The sequence below is a fragment of the Phoca vitulina genome, unplaced genomic scaffold (assembly GCF_004348235.1).
Source record: "Phoca vitulina isolate PV1807 unplaced genomic scaffold, GSC_HSeal_1.0 scaffold42, whole genome shotgun sequence".
In the NCBI taxonomy this organism is placed as follows: domain Eukaryota; kingdom Metazoa; phylum Chordata; class Mammalia; order Carnivora; family Phocidae; genus Phoca; species Phoca vitulina.
Window position 1 is genome coordinate 11191117 of NW_022589745.1, and position 16664 is coordinate 11207780.

The 16664-nt window shown below is 41.2% G+C and overlaps 1 protein-coding gene across 4 annotated transcripts in view; it reads right to left on the minus strand.

Annotated features, from left to right (window-relative positions):
- The window catches only part of NBAS (NBAS subunit of NRZ tethering complex), a 313374-nt gene that overhangs the window by 17180 nt on the left and 279530 nt on the right, over positions 1-16664 (minus strand). For all 4 annotated transcript variants that reach the window (XM_032430100.1, XM_032430102.1, XM_032430101.1 and 1 more), the window contains 2 exons: positions 3862-4001; positions 661-805 (listed from right to left, as the gene is read on the minus strand). In XM_032430100.1, the coding sequence (XP_032285991.1) occupies positions 661-805; positions 3862-4001 (285 nt within the window). The remainder of the gene's footprint in view (positions 1-660; positions 806-3861; positions 4002-16664) is intronic.

Here is a 16664-nt window from a genome sequence, read left to right on the forward strand (position 1 = left end):
AAACCAATTAATCAATTTAGTGCCATTATCCAAATGCTTACATTTAAGACAAGTAAAAATTGCTTAAACAATACATGCTAAGGTCGGATTCACAGCAGGAAGCTGTAATTAATATGTGCTTATTTGAGAATGCACAAATTTATATATATATTAAGCAAATACCTCAGTGACAGCCAAATTATGGGATCAAAGAGAATGATGGTCAAAGTGGAGGCGGCTGAGTTTTTCCCACGTTTACAGAAAAGGCACGTCACAAGGAGAGTGGCTGGCCACCTGCCAAGAGGGGTGCTGGGCCTTTACTGCTCCGTTCTCGGCTGGCCCGGTTCGGGCAGAGACAGCACACGGGCTGGCTCCCAAGACCCCCGGGCACAGGAGCTCGAGTTAGACATAAAAGGGCATCCAACGGGAACTGAAAGCTGAGTTACACTCTGGGACTTGTAAAGGGAATAGGCTTCAGAGCTCCAACAGAGAGAAAACTACCTCAAAGCACCCTCTCAGCAGGGCTGTTCTTCATTTGATCTATTCCAAATTGCGGGCCTTCACTTCCTGATAACTTAAGCTAAGTGTGCCTCGGGCACAGTCGCTGACACCGCTTCTCATTAAGAGTTTGGATAAGGGAAGGGATGCCCCCCAGGAAAACCACTTGAAATATCCACTCACCTCTGCAGGGAGCATCTGCTTGGTGTTATATAAGGAGCGGCAGATTTTCAAGACCTCATTCCCCAGTCCTTCCTTGTTCTCCACTGTACACCTGCTCAGCATCACGGTCACCAGTCGCACCCACGGATTGCTGGTTATGCTGGTTCTGAGGGGGAAAACGCGAGGCACTGGGAATGAATGATTAATGTTGTGATGACTGGGATGCGAAACGTTAAGAAAGAAAAGAAATGCCACCTTGGGAAGTAAAATGCTTTTTGGCAAACTGCAGTCACAATCTAGATGATGTGTTCCTTCAAGTCCCTCTTGCAGAAAAGAGAACACCTTCCAGAGGAGAAAGAGCTTGCTGTGGTATCAGCAGGTGCCCAGGAGTGTGGAGGCCACGGGCGGCCCAGAGGCCAGAGCTCCTGACGGGCTCCCGGGCCGGCTCCCTGGCTTCCCACCTGGGTGACTCAGGGAAGTCACTTTAACACTCTCAGACCAGACACTCAGTGCCGGGGAAGCCACTCAGCCTCTCTGGGCCTCAGTTTTTCTCATTCTGAGAAAGCAATTTAATGTTCTCCTTACACAACTGCTTTATTCGATGAATGATGTTTGTAACTGTGCCTTCTCAACAGCAGGCACATCTCACTATTTACCACCTAAATACTGGCTTTTGTTGATCCTCTGATGAGGATGAGGCCTCGGGGGCCAGGGCAGGAGTGAAGGACAGTAAGGGCAGTATGCCGTGGAAGTCAGCCTGGAAGCACACGATCACACCGTGCCCTTCATACAGTTTCCTTCTTTCTTTCTCTCTTTTCTTTTTTTTTTTTTTTAAGATTTTATTTATTTATTTGTCAGAGAGCGAGAGAGCACAGGCAGGGAGAGGGGCAGAAGAAGCTGGCTTCCCGCTGAGCAGGCAGCCCAATGCGGGGCTCCATCCTAGGACCCCAGGATCATGACCGGAGCCGAAAGCAGCAACTTAACCAACTGAGCCACCCAGGCATCCCCAGTTTCCTTATTTCTAAAACATAAAAGCATACAAAAGTTGCTTTTTGTTTCCCTTCTCTGGATGTCACTAACCCCGTGTTTCATGCAAACCTCACGATTTACATTTCCAGAGACAAGTTAAAGGTACATTCATACCCTGGCCCCAGGAACAGGTTACCAATTTTACTTATAGTGTTTTTAAAATAATTTTACTATTTGTAAGAGTCTGGGGCGCCTGGGTGGCTCAGGTGGTTAAGTGACTGCCTTCGGCTCAGGTCATGATCCTGGAGTCCCGGGATCGAGTCCCGCATCGGGCTCCCTGCTTGGCAGGGAGTCTGCTTCTCCCTCTGACCCTCCTCCCTCTCATGCTTTCTGTCTCTCATTCTCTCTGTCTCTCAAATAAATAAATAAAAAATCTTAAAAAAAAAAAAGAGTCTGTTCTCTTAGCACAGCTCTAGATTCTAGACACTAAACACCTAAGGTGGTTCTTCCCTTGAAAGGACTTCACTCCTTGCCCCCTAAGAAAAATGTCAAGTGTGACAATGACAAAGGGACTCACAATACTAGCCTTTGGCAAAGGTTTTGTGTCTCAGCTCAAACTAACACCGTGTGAGGACAAAGAACACTGCTTATTTCAAGGTAGGAGCAAAGCTCTGAGAGGGTCTGGTGGACTGGGGGGTCTTCTTACACTCAAGGACCCACCCTCTGCTCTTCTCTTTCAAAGTCTGAATTCCACTCCCCTGGGCTTTCGCTAAGGACCTGCCTCAGTGCAGAGGGGGTACCGGCCCGCCAAACAGTGCGCCCCGATGGGCCATGCGGCTTCGACGACAATTATCTGAACATATTTTTCACCAGCCAGTTTTGACACACTGGATGAGAATTATAAGTCTCCCATAAGTACGAATCTATTATGCTTTTCATGCATTTTCCTACAAGGGAATAAAACTAAAAAACCTAAGTTGGTTCTAGTAAATGAGCAGTCATGTAGATCAAGCAAATTTCTTAGTTTTTAACTTTATTATATTAACTGGCAACATTTAATCATTGTCACACTATTTAACCCTTCCTCCTGCCTTTCCTGGTCTTTCTCCCCTCCCCCCCTTTTTGAGGGGGCGTTATTCTGGAAGTACTGAAGTCATACATTGGATGATCTGCCAACCAAAAAAAGGTACTCAAAAGCACTTTTAAGAACCTATTTCTAAAGTATCCCATCATAGAATCTTTTGTGGTAAAACACCAATTTGGGCCAGGAAAAAAGCCGAAACAGACTTTATTTGACTTACCCTCAGGTCCCCTCTTGGATTGGAGACATGGCTGGTAAGAGGGGTTAAGTGGACCGGTAATGCTTTGTTTTGATTCTAATGATTTCATAAAGGAGGTTTTTAAAACACAGGTTAGCAATTTACAAATTTCACTTCATACTGGCTACAAAAGAAAGAATGTACCTTTAAAAACTAAGATTTTTAATACCTGCAAATGCATTAAATGTTTAAAATGCAATAAATGTCTTAAGTGAAGCTGATTTTACTTCTTGTGGGTAAGCGAGTGATTTGAAATGGTCATTGTTCTAAAAGTACAAGAAACTGTAAAACCACAGTAAACGTACTAGAGGAGGTTGTACTATGATTTTGAAAAATTCTCTTTAGACTGAGAGAGCCGTTTTGAGGGCATGAGAAAACCTACAACGCAACCCTAAACCCTTTGCTAAAAAAGCAAAGCATAACTGACAATCTAATTAGTGGGTCCCGCATCTACTGCATAATATCATCACAGAGGGGCTGGTTAGAAACTGATTCCCTGCCCCCTTAGAGAGAGCTAAAAGATTTTATTTATTTATTTGTGAGAGAGAGAGAGAGAGAAAGAGCACAAGCAGGGGAAGCTGCAGGCAGAGGGAGAAGCAGGCTTCCCGCTGAGCAGGGAGCCCGATGCGGGGCTCCATCCCAGGACCCTGGGATCATGACCTGAGCCGAAGGCAGATGCTTAACTACTGAGCCACCAGGTGCCCCCAAATCAGATGTTATTACTAAGCATGATCTGGTATTTCTGAGTAAAAGATTTGCATGTAGGGGCAAGGAGAAATGGAAAGAAACTGCAATATTTCAAATAAATAATTTTAATTTCCGTGAAAGGCTGATATTGGTTTTACATATTTCTTTTCATTGGTTCTTTTGAAGGTACTGAATTTTTAAAACTCAAGAGCAAACAAGAGAAATCTAATTTTATATTAACACTTACACAGAGTCATGTCTCATAGGTGGCCAAGCTTGCAAGAGCAGAACCAAGTGCTGAAATTCCACCTCCTGGCGACTGGATTCCAAGAGTTCCGTGAAGAGAGCGTGGCGGTTCTCTTCATTCTCAATGTCAGCTATGTCTACCTGGAAGTGGAAATACACACTTGACACTGGTGGCAAAGACTACTTCACTGGTTTACAGAAGAATTCAAATTTGATGACTTTGATTAAACACTCTTGAAAATGTTTACAATGTGTTGAGAGGTAGATTCACCACCACCACCCTCACCCACAAAATCTTCAAAAAGCTCTAAGCCTTACCCAATTTCAAACACTTCTGTTAAAATATTGTTTAGAACAAATTACAGGAAGGCTCTTAATGTTCTTTACAAAAATAAATTCAAACAAGTAGAGGACTGATTTATTAGTATTTAATATTATTATGTTAAAATACAGAATTATTGTATATGAAATTGTAATAGTTCATCATACTTAACGTTAGCCAAATTTTTTCTTTTAAATTATCCTAAATGCATTTCTACTTTTCATTTTAGCATCATTATTATTGCTAAGTCTTCATACTGTCTAGAAAATTTCTCTAATTTGAAATTAAAAATTTGACTAAAGTGTACTTGTCACAGGATTTTTGTTACATATCAAAATAAAGCATCCCATCTCCATTTCTACTGCAGAAGTAGTTCTGATCAAGTAAAGAACACAAATTTGTCCTCTCATTGTGTAACTGAATGATACGTCCTTTACATCGAGGCAGTCCTGAAACAAGTCACATCTCCCAACATCTCTGTGGATGACAGTGTTTGCTATGTTAAGTTAGAAAGCAGTTTTAAATATAAAAGTAAGTCAACAGCTGGTTTTCCTGTTCCCTAGCCTCTCTTAACACAGATTCTCTACATTTGGGTACCTAAGACTCAGATGATGACAGATACCTTCAAAGGATAACGAGAACGGATGGTTATCCAGACATTTGTTAAACTGTCTGTACAAATGCATGTTTCCAAAGCTTAAATTTAATTTAGTGGGCATTCGGGCTCTAATCCCAAGTACCCAGCTGAAAAAGTTATAGCATGAATTCTGCATTTCCACAACAGTTGATATGTACTATGAAATGACTGGTAATTACTAATGGCAAGTCCTGCTCACACGATGACCCAACAGATCCTTCAAAACCTGCCTGAAAGACCCACATCATTCTTCCACGGACTAATAACCCCAGAGCATTTTATAGTTTTTTGTTTTTTTTTTAAGATTTTATTTATTTGACAGAGAGAGACACAGCGAGAGAGGGAACACAAGCAGGGGGAGTGGGAGAGGGAGAAGCAGGCTTCCCGCTGAGCAGGGAGCCCAGTGCGGGGCTCGATCCCAGGACCCTGGGATCATGACTTGAGCCAAAGGCAGACGCTTAACGACTGAGCCACCCAGGCGCCCCACATTTTATAGTTTCTGAAATAATTTCAGAATCCAGGAAGAGTTCACCCTTACAACCGTTTTGGGTGGAGGACAGCACAGGTGTTATTACCTCCCTTTACAGATGAGGAAAACAGCCTTATCTGTCCCGGTAATGTGGCCAGCAAGTGGCAGAGCCGATATGTAATTATAATCAGATCAGGATGTTCTGAAACTAGAGGACTCAATAAGCTAGACAAGCTCTGAATTATTTAAATGGGTGGTCTAATTGGGAGTTTGGCAATATGTTCTTGCCTATTTATAAAGAAATGTTTAAAACAAAAAATCTCAAACTCAAGACATCCACCTGTTTTACCCGACCTCCACCTTCAACCCCTTCCAGGCTCAGGTGCCCCGCGTCCATCACGCACACTTCCACCTCGCGAACTTTGATCTGTTTTCTCTGCCTGGCATATTCTCTCTGCAGATATCTGTAGGGCTCATTCGCTTATTTCCTTCAAATTTCTCAAACGTCACCTCAGCAGAGAATGTGCTGTGTAATGGCCCACCTCAGGTTGCGTTCCCCTCCACCTTCTGTCTCTCTCACCTTGTTTTATTTTCCTTCTTAGCACGTACAAATATGTGACATATTACATATGTTTTTGCTTATTGCCTTTCTCCTTCCATAACAATGGAAGCTCCTTGAAAACAGAGACTTTCATTTGTTCACTGGTTTATCCCTGCTCCTTAAAATAATGTCTGATAGACAGTAGATGCACAGTACTTATTGAGTGCTTGAACTGATAGACAAACAAATGAATAAATGAAGATATTCCATCATTTATAAAATATTTTAGCATAGAATGGTGATATTAAATATCCATGGAGTGGCCATAAATTTTTGGCTCTTTTGTTATTGGAGATAGATGTGAGGCTTATAAGGAAGATGCCACTAGAAGGAAATCACTAAAAGAGACCCCGGGGGGGGGGGGGGGGGGGGTTTTTTATTGACATTATGTCCCAACCAATAATGCCTTGTGGGTAGCTGTGTAATTTCAGTACAGCCCTGTTCTGAGTCTCATTTCCCTCATCAGATAAATGGGTTCCGAGAATCCTGTCTTAGAAATTCTGAGGAGGTGCCTGATGGTCAGCAGCAGGGAAAAAGGGGTTGGTAAATGGCTGCTCTTTTCTGAGTTAAAATCCAAGTTTTTACAGTTTATTTGAAGAAAAGGTTTTGTGTTTTGAAAATATTTAAAAACAACTGAATGGTAGGTCTGTAATATTGCAAGCAGCGTCAATACTCCACTTGCTGTAGTTAACTCCTGCATAACGAATAACAAGTAGTTTCTCCTTTACATGGAATATAGAGTCTACACAGGTTACTCAACGCCTACCATGAAGTGGAATACATTAGAAAAAAGTGATTCTTGTTTTCAGCATCCTTTGGATTTCTTTCTTTTCAAAAACTAACAGCTTGTCAATTTTTAGGACATGGAGTATATCCTAGGGGAGAGAAAGATCTTTAAAAAAACTATCAATTAAACCTTTATATGTTTTTATATTAGTGTGCCAATAACAGTTTCCATTTTTAAAATGTGTAACACCTTCTTCATGTGTACACAGACTTTTTAAAAGTGTGTTTTTGTTGGGAAACATAAAATTCATTAACCATTTCAATTATTAGTAACTTACTTTTCAGAGCACTGACCTCATATTTAAAATAGAAATGTGAAAAATACAGCAATTTACATAATTACCCATTTTCGGTAGGCACACTTGTACGTTCCCCCTCACATCATAAAGGGTTTCAAATGTTTAAGTTATTCAGCTCTTAAGAAAGCAGTTTTAAATTCTCTACCACTATAGCAGCAAAAGCCTTACCTTACATGGGAGAAGAAAATTGGGCCTGAAGATGGACTTGAGTAGGTGTTTTTTAACACTTGAGAAAGAATATGCTTTGCTGGTAATCATTATATACTTTGATATACAAGTGCTAATCTAGGATTTGTGTCTACATATTAAAATATCTAAATTTATCTAAATTCACCAAGATAATATAAGCTTATCCTGTTCTTCATATCCTATAAGGTTTTAAAAATAATTTCAGGTAACCAAAACTCAAAATGAATTTCTGCATGAAGAAAAATAAACATATGCAAAGGACTTCCAGCCTGAACAAAATGGCTCTGATCCTATTTTTCCCTACTCCTCCCTGCTAAGTACAACTATAAACTTTGGAAATAACGAAAGAGACAACCAACAAACTCCTAAAGGTGGGGGGAAAGAAAAAAAAAGCTAACTAGCTTGGGACCCCAGGCCTGGAGGCACAACACATGCATGGTCTGGTATCCCCTCATCCAAGGCAAGGAGGATACTTAGACTCAGTATTTTCTGACTCCTGACCAAAAAATACAAGACAGTCCAGGTAAGGTCATTTCTCATCAAGATGGTTCCAGAAGGAAGGGAGAAAGAAGGTAGAGTTTAAAGAGTGTTTTAAGAAATAACATTTTAACCAACTGAGCCACCCAGGCGCCCAAGAAATAACATTTTAAAGCTTCCCAAATTTGGTGGAAGATATTAATCTACAGATTCAAGAAGCTGAGCTAACCCCAAACAGGGTAAACCCAAAGAAATCTATGCCCAGACACATCATAATTAAACTCTTGAAAACTAAAGACAAAGAAAAAAAGTCTTGAAAGAGGCCAGAAAGAGAACAATACATTCCCTACAGAGAAAACAACGATTTTAATAACAGGGCATTGCTTATCTGAAACCACAGAGGCCAGAAAAAAGTGGTACAATATTTTTCAAGTGTTAAAAGAACTGTCAATTATAAATTCTATATATATTTGTAAAACTATCCTTTAGGATATAAAGGAGAAATGAAAACATTCTCAGGTAAGGAAAACTAAAAGAATCTGTCACAAACAGCCCTCGTCTTAAAGACTGGCTAAAGAAACTTCTTCAAACAGAAAGGACATGGGTTTTGGCCCAATATATTTTCATATCACAACTAGTAATGCTACTCATTCATGGCTACAAAAATTAATCTTGAGTTGAAGAAAATCACAGTGTTATAAATCTGACAAATTATCTGCAAAAAAATTAAAGAGGGAAGTGTTGTTCTGAGTCAATAAAAGTGAAAGCAATGGGTCTCAGACGCCTACAGAAGTGGCAGGAGCATCAGGTCGATATTAATACCATGGCATTTAAATTCCCTAAAATTATCTGAGAACAATGTGCAGACTGAACCTGAATGCAGACCTAGGGAAGAATCAGATTTTCTCTTTTCCAGAAAGTAGCACAGTTCTTATTAAAATATGTACTGCCAGCATCTAAATACGCTTCAAGGCAAGTGTGAGGAGTACAGAGAACTGAACTGTGTGCCGAAACAGCTACAAGACAACACGACCACAGAACATAGTTTAGCATCGAGGAAAAACAAACTGTAGGTGGCTAGCAAATGCTTCAACATACCTCACTAAGGAGACTGTAAAATAATGATAAAGGGCAATTTGATTAAATATGCAGCTTTCAAAATAGTGCTGATAAAGTCAAAGTAACATGGAAAGACACTATACTTTGCTGACATTGCTGGACCTTTCTGAGGCTTAATTGCGTTTTCTGTAAGACGAAGATAATGCAATTATATGATAGTTGTGATTATTAAATAAGAGAATGTGAATAAGGTAGCTAGCGAAGTGGCAGATGGTAGGACATAATAAATGACAGGTATTATTTATGTTACAGCTACATATAAAAAAACAGAGAACTGGATGTGTGCTGTGATTTCTTCTAATAAGAATTAGCTCTATACATTGGGGAGGGTATGTGCTATGGTGAGTGCTGTGAATTGTGTAAGACTGATGAATCACAGACCTGTACCTCTGAAACAAATAATACATTATATGTTAAAAAAAAAAAAAAGAAAAAGATAGTAGGAAGGAAAAAATGAAAGGGGGGAAATTGGAGGGGGAGATGAACCATGAGAGATTATGGACTCTGAGAAACAAACTGAGGGTTCTAGAGGGGAGGGGGGTGGGGGGATGGGTTAGCCTGGTGATGGGTATTAAAGAGGGCACATTCTGCATGGAGCACTGGGTGTTATGCACAAACAATGAATCATGGAACACTATATCTAAAACTAATGATGTAATGTATGGGGATTAACATAACAATAAAAAAAATTAAAAAAAAAAACAAACAAAAAAAAACTAATGATGTAATGTATGGTGATTAACATAACAAAAAAAAAAAAAAAGAATTAGCTCTATAGATTAAGGCAGGACAGAAAAAGAATACAGAGTAATGTGGCTGTGGAGGCGCCTGGATGGCTCAGTCCTTAAGCGTCTGCCTTCAGCTCAGGTCCTGATCCCAGGGTCCTGGGATCGAGCCCCGCATCAGGCTCCTTGATCAGCGGGAAGCCTGCTTCTCCCTCTCCCACTCCCCCTGCTTGTGTTCCCTCTCTCGCTGTGTCTCTCTCTGTCAAATAAATAAATAAATAAATAAAATCTTTTAAAAAAATCAATTAATTTAAAAAAAGTAATGTGGCTGTTTTAGGATAATGGAGTCATGGGTTAATGTGCATCTCTTGTTAAAGTCTCATTTATTTGTACAATACAGGATTTGGAATGGCTCCATTTGCATGCCTTCTAGAGATGAGTGAAAATAATCAGTCATTTCTCACGAGTTTTTCTTCTAAGTTTTGTTTGATTCTACCCTTTTCTCCAGTAGAAGAGAAAGTAATATATGCCTCTGTCTCCTTCCCAGTGAGCAGGGGTGGGGGGGTGAAAAGGTCTAATATTCTACAGGCACCCTACAATTAGTGACAATTCCACACAGACACCTCTAACTAAACATCATAGGATTTTAAAGGGCAAAATTCAAATGTGACTCAAACATAAAGATATCTCTTTCCCTTTCGTCTCTGAAAGCGATGCTTCTGTCCTCACTGAATTTGGTGACTTTAGCCCTTGCTGTAAGTCAATTTGTCAAGGAGCTGCAGCCTCCTTATCAGACAGAGAGTCGCTGTCCTTGAAAAAGTGGACCGAGTCACCTCTTCTCCGATGAAAACAGCTTTAACCTGAAATTTCTCTGTGGCCGCTGAGCATGAACATGGCTACCCTAAACTGAGGCTTCCTCCTGAAATCTGCATCTTCCCAGAGGCACCGACAATGTGGCTTATTTTACCTTCAGGTATTCGTGAATATGAAATAGATATTAATGCACATAAACATACTTCATGAATAGGAAATAATTACCACCATGTAGAGGATTATCCTTGATGTAGTAATATTAATCACCATATTCCTACCTTCCATAGGAGTTGATGAGCTGTTACACTGCCTCTATGATTTATGCAATTTTGGGGGTAAATCTGAAATTCTTTCCAAACAAAAAGTTAAAAGAAAAAACAGAGAAGTCATCCCCAGCTACCTCATAGCCTCACCAGTCTCCAACATCCAAATGCTGAGATGTTTCCTGCCTCTTCTCCTGTTGTCCTTCAACTTTTCTCTCTAATCCTTAGAAGGAACGGAGAGACAGCACTGCTATAGGAGAGGTTGGGAGCACGACGAGCGTGGCTGCTGAGGTTCTCATGCCTCTGGGGCGCGAGGCCCTGGATGTGATTCTCCCACTACAAACAGAGCCCAGGTGGGTCCTGAGCTGACCTGACCCCGGGAGGAGGGCCCTGGGATGGAGGAAGCAGTCCCACCCGGTGACGTACACTAAACCCAAGTGTGCGTCCTAGGAAGAGGTCGCTGTGACCTAGGACATATATAAGGCTATGAAGAAAGTCTGCCCAGTGAAGGGGGTAAGCAGAGCCTCCCTATCTCACCACACAGCCCCCGCCCCCCAAAAGTGTTTTTTAGATGTAAAACACAGCCCTGAACTTAGTGTCTTTCTCCACAAAACTAGTTTGTCCTCTGCTCTTTCCTAGTGCCATTTTGTCCTTAGGCAACCTAGGTAAACATCAGAGGGACCCCAAACGTGTTTCTTGTCCCCCCATGTTTAAGCAGTCCCCAGGCCCCTGGTGGTAACCCCTTCAGCTTTCTTTACCCTCCTCTATCTTCACAGCTGGTACCAAGTTCAAGGCCAAATTCAGGCCACTTGACCACTGCCACTGACCGGCACCCCTCCGGCCCACTGTTCATGCCGAGGTCAGAGGGCTTCTCCTGAACACATATCTGATCACGCTGCTTCTCGGGCATCCCTTCTCCACGGGGGCTTAGCACTGTCAAGGTGAAGCCTGTGCAGGACCCTGGAAGTAGTCCGGCCGGCCTCTTTCCAATTTTATCTCTTGCTTTCACTCCATACATCCAGCTGTGCTGAACTCAGTTTAGGACTCGCCTCCGCGGAGCAGGCTCTCCTCCCTGCCTGCACACGTGATGGCTGCGTGCCCTCCCTGAGCCCTGTGCACCGTGCAGACGTCTACTGTGGCAGCTACAGTCTTCAGGACACTGGCTTCTCCGCTTCTGTATCTATAAGCTCCACTGGATCGGAGTCGCCACACCAGCAGGACCCATCTACCTGGGCTGGAGTTAGAGAGTTACACGCATTATGCCACTGTGAGAGAGTTGGTGACGTCTCCAAGGTCGAGGAGCCAACAAGCGGTAACACTGGGATCTGAATGCAGTTCTGCGTGAAGAGCCCAAATGCTTTACTGCTAATTGCCTGGTCTCCTTGTACAGCACAGTGAATGGTGCATAATCTCTGCTTGAAGAATCTTCAATGAACAGTTCACACACAACAGTTAATTGGCACGGCATTTTTCAGAACGTTCTGATTGAGCGGCAGTGAACATACACAGTGCTCTGTGTTGAGACAGTGAAAAATGCTAAGAGATGAAGCTTTCTGTTTTCTGAATCAAACTCCTCATTCTTCATGCCCAGTCACATGCAATCCAGGCAAAGTCACAGCAGAAAGAGAAGATGAGCAGAGCATGCTTTATGTGGTCCAATGCTACCCAAACGTTAGTGCTGAACATCTTTTCCTGGCAGATGGGAAGAAGGGTGGTATAGGGCCAAGAACACAGGCTCTGAGAACAGACAGATCTGGGTTTGAACTCCAGTACTATCATTCATAAGCTGGGTGACCTTAACAGGTTATGTGACCTCTGAACCAGAGAATGGTAACGACTCAGCAAGGCTGTTCTAAAGGTTACATGTGGTAATGTGCACTTCATACACAATCCACAGTCCCCTCTTCCCCCGATGATACCCATGACAAGAGGGACTATTTTTAAAGGAAAAAAACCCTTATTCATAAAGAGGGGCCTTCCAAGGTTTCCAAATATTTGCAGACCCCAGTAACACAGATGCTCTCTCAACTTTAATATATTTTAGGAGAAAAGGCACATTGAGATCTATTAGAACATTTCAGACCTCTTGCTTATGTCCGGACAAATATGCTTGTGACTCATTAGCTTCCATTTGAGAAGTAACTGGCTGGTCAGAAATCACTGTCAGCAAAGTACAGCAAATTAGTACAAAACAGTATCAATCTAAAAGCACCAGGCCACTCTGCAAGGAAACCTTTTCATTATTCCAAACAAATCATTTTTGCTTACATATAAGGAGGAAGCAGCGTGGTCTAATCCCTCCCCACTCGTGGCAAGAAAAGCAAATTGAAACTCAGGGGTCCTGGCCTTGCCATTTGAAAGGTGACCTTAGATAAGTTTTTTAAAAATTTAATATTCATTTAGTCAACAACTATTCACTGAGAGTGTCCGTTAAGATCCCTGTTCTCATGTTATTTATATTCAGATGGAAGAAGAAAGACATCATATAACAGACAGAGAGAAGGACAGGCAGGGAGAATTTAGCAGATAGTGATGGTTACAAGAAAATTAAAGAGGTTATGATATAGATTGTGACTAGGGACCTACTTTAGGATGCAGTCATTTTAGAAATGGTGACATTTAAGCTAAAATCAGAGGAAGTAACTTCTTCTTTCTGGACATCATGTCCTTTTCTATAAAATGTGACTATGGAACTGGCAGGCTTTCCAAAGTCTCCTCTGGTTCCAGGAAACGGTTTCCAGGGCTATTAAAGATATATTATATGTATGGGTAATTTACATGTGTGGGATATATGTGTGTAGGCACATATATTTTTAACATGAAATATTATCCTATGCTTGATAAAGCAAATCATTTATGGCAGTGAGTCTTAGCTTTGAAGACATTTAAGGTAACAGTAAATTCTTTGTAAGAAACTAAATCTAGCTTTGCATACTGAACCGATCCTACTGTTCATTTCATTTTCTGAGCTCTGATAAAGAAGTGTGTATTTTGTTAATGTTTTGGCAAATGAAGCCAAACTGGCCTCTGACCAGAAGAGTTAATATGTCCTTGCATGTTTCAAAGTAGGCAAAATGCAGGAATTTGTAATAAGATTAGAAGTTTTCTTAAACTGGGGTTCCTATGGCTCAGTCGGTTAAGAGTCCAACTCTTGATCTCAGCTCAGGTCTTGATCCCAGGGTCATGAGTTCAAGCCCTCCTGCACTGGACTCCATGCTGGGCATGTAGCCTACTTAAAAATAATAATAAGTTTTCTTTAACTAATTTTTTCTGGTGATCACTTAGAACCACAAATCCAGACAGATTGAAATTTAAAGGGTGCAACTCTAAGCCACATGTCCCTTTTTATACAAAAACAGAAAAAACTATAAGGTCAAGGGGTATGGAATTTTTTGAGGAAACATCAGTATTTTGGCCCCTATTTTTCATGCACCAGTTAACTAGAAAATTACAAAACTTGAAAAACTCAGATAAATTGTACCAAGGGAATGAACACCATACATTCATCCCTTCACACCCCCAAAAACTTTCTCTCCCTCCCTTCTCCCCTGTCCTTCATGCCAGGGCACTTTTGTGGAATGGGAAGGAAGGCCTCTCAGGCAGTTGAAAAATGAGGGCCTCTGAATTTTTAATTCTGTTAACTAATCATTAGAAAACTAGAAATTGCCGTCTCTCTGAGAACCAGTGAGGTGGCAGGCTCCACAGACCCTGTTTAATTTTGCAGGAGCTGGCTGGCTTCCCAGCAACACAGTGATTTGTGGGGCCACTACTCTGGGCACCTCGAGGATAATTAAATATTAAGTCCCTCTTTGATGTATGCAAAGTCTGCCTAAGAGGATTACCAGCCACAGCAAAGGTAGCAGGCCTACATTTTCTGGTAATTGAACATTGCAATATCATTATCTATTCTTATCTTTGCTCAGTAAGAGCCTGCCTCTACCCTTAATACTACCTTTGAGAATAAAGAAAGGTACAAGGAACAGAGAAAATGTGAGCCCGTGCAGTCAACATTCTGGGGTCTTCTAGGTGTCTGGGGTAGAGAGATGAGGAAGAGTTTAGTGTGTGTGGCAGAAATGACAGTGAGCAAACCATGCTCCACCTCCTCCAGTTCAAGGTTCCACTTGGCACACCAAGTAGACAAGGCTCAGTTTCAGAATCCTCTCTAAGGCAATAAAGCAACAGAGGAGGGAGGGCGGCCAAGCCCTATGCTTACAAAGGATTTGTCCACCAGGCCCTGATCTTTCTACTGCTCTATTGAAAGGTAAAAACAATAATGGAGATGACCTCCAACGTAAACTCTGGGCACAGTTCTGTAACATTCTAAAAGTTGCTGCTGTTTCCACTGTGAAGCTACAAGTTTTCTGCATTCATTTTCCATGTAGCGAACAGTTATCTATAGTTATAGGCAGAGTTTCCTGACCAAATTCACTTGCCCTCCAAAACAGATTTGAATCGCAATGCCAGGCTGACACAGAATACTTCATTTTTATGGCAGGAGGAGGAGAAACTCACTGACGTCATTTATTTGGGGAAGAAAACTATAGATGAACAGCATAATTAAGCCATGAGGGTAGTTTCTGTATTTCTGCTACCAAATACTTGAAGAAACTCAGCTCATTAGCTTCCAAGAACAGGGAAACTGCTCTTCTACAAGGACAAAGGAAAAGGGGGAGAACATGAAAAGAGTAAGGGGGCACAAGGTGAATTTTACTTGAGTCAGAGATGCTGGGAGAGATGTTTTCTAAGAGCCTGAAATTGCAGTGACATGAGGTTCTACACACAGACAGCGAAGGAGAGAAGCCAGACCGTGCTCAGTGAAATAGTCCAGTCCAAAAGTGTACATGGAAAAGGAATCTTAACAAAGGCTAAGGTCCCTTAGATCCTGTTTTTGGAAAAAGCGCCGCTATAAAGAAATTAAAATCTCAGAAATAACCAGAAATCACTGGAATCCTATAAATGTTGGAACTTGTTCTTTGGTTAACTGGAAAGTGAAGGAAAGCTTAAGAGAAGAAATAGTGGTTATACTCATGCTATTTCGGAAGCATTTTGCCCCAAATAACAAATTGTCTGTTCTACTGTTTCAACATGACAGAAAAGATGGATGTTTTCCCCTTTCCCTGGTCTCCGTATTTGTTTTGTAATATTGTTGGTATAGAGACTGGACATAACATGAAGCGAGGCTCCAACCAGAGAAACCAGCCCCATGGCCCCACCCGGCTCCAGCCATCGAGGAAGAGGAAACTGAGCAAGGTTGAGAACTTGGAAACTGGAGATTCTGTCAGAAAAGCACCTAAGAGCAGGAGCATTCATTTGTTTCAGAATGAGTCACAATCCAAGATCCCATGTGGCAAACATAACATAACCTAATTCTGAGCTTACCTCGGAGATGCTACACGAACCTTCCTGTTGCTAAAACCAGCATAACTCTAACGTCGACTATGCCAGATACTTCACCGTCTATTGCATTTGTGTTCACAGACTTCTCTTTAAAAAGACTGTTAGTGATCTCTTAATGTAATTCAAGGCAAAATGTTGAAACTAAATATGTCGGTAAGGTCAAGGGGCTTCAGAAAGAGTATTACTCAGATACCAGTGACTTTTACAATACAATCCATTTCAGCAATTTGGCAAGATTAGAGGATCTCTGATAAGTCCATCCTTTCTGCATCTCAAATTCTCTAACTCAAAAGAATAGGTAATAGTATTTACCTCTTTCTCTCATATAGGGAAATAAGAATATATAAGATAATAATTATGAAGATGTTCTGAGACTCAAGATATTGTTAATATCTGATTCACTGTTAAAAAAAGAAATTCATTCTTCTTTCAATGTAGTAATAAGGACATAAATATTAATTACAAAACAAAGCTTTAAAATTAGAAGGTAAACTGAGTGGCAGTCAGACTTCCAGGAAACTCTTGCAGAGTAGATTATGTGGGAAGTTTTATTTTATTGGCATATAGTCTACCCTGCAGGCTAACGCACTTGACTGAGATAACTGATCCTTACATCCTATGTCTTTTAGGATGCATCAATTTACAGTTTGAGCCAAACTTCAATGACCACCGTATTTCTTTGATTTGGGAATCAGCATTCCCATTTA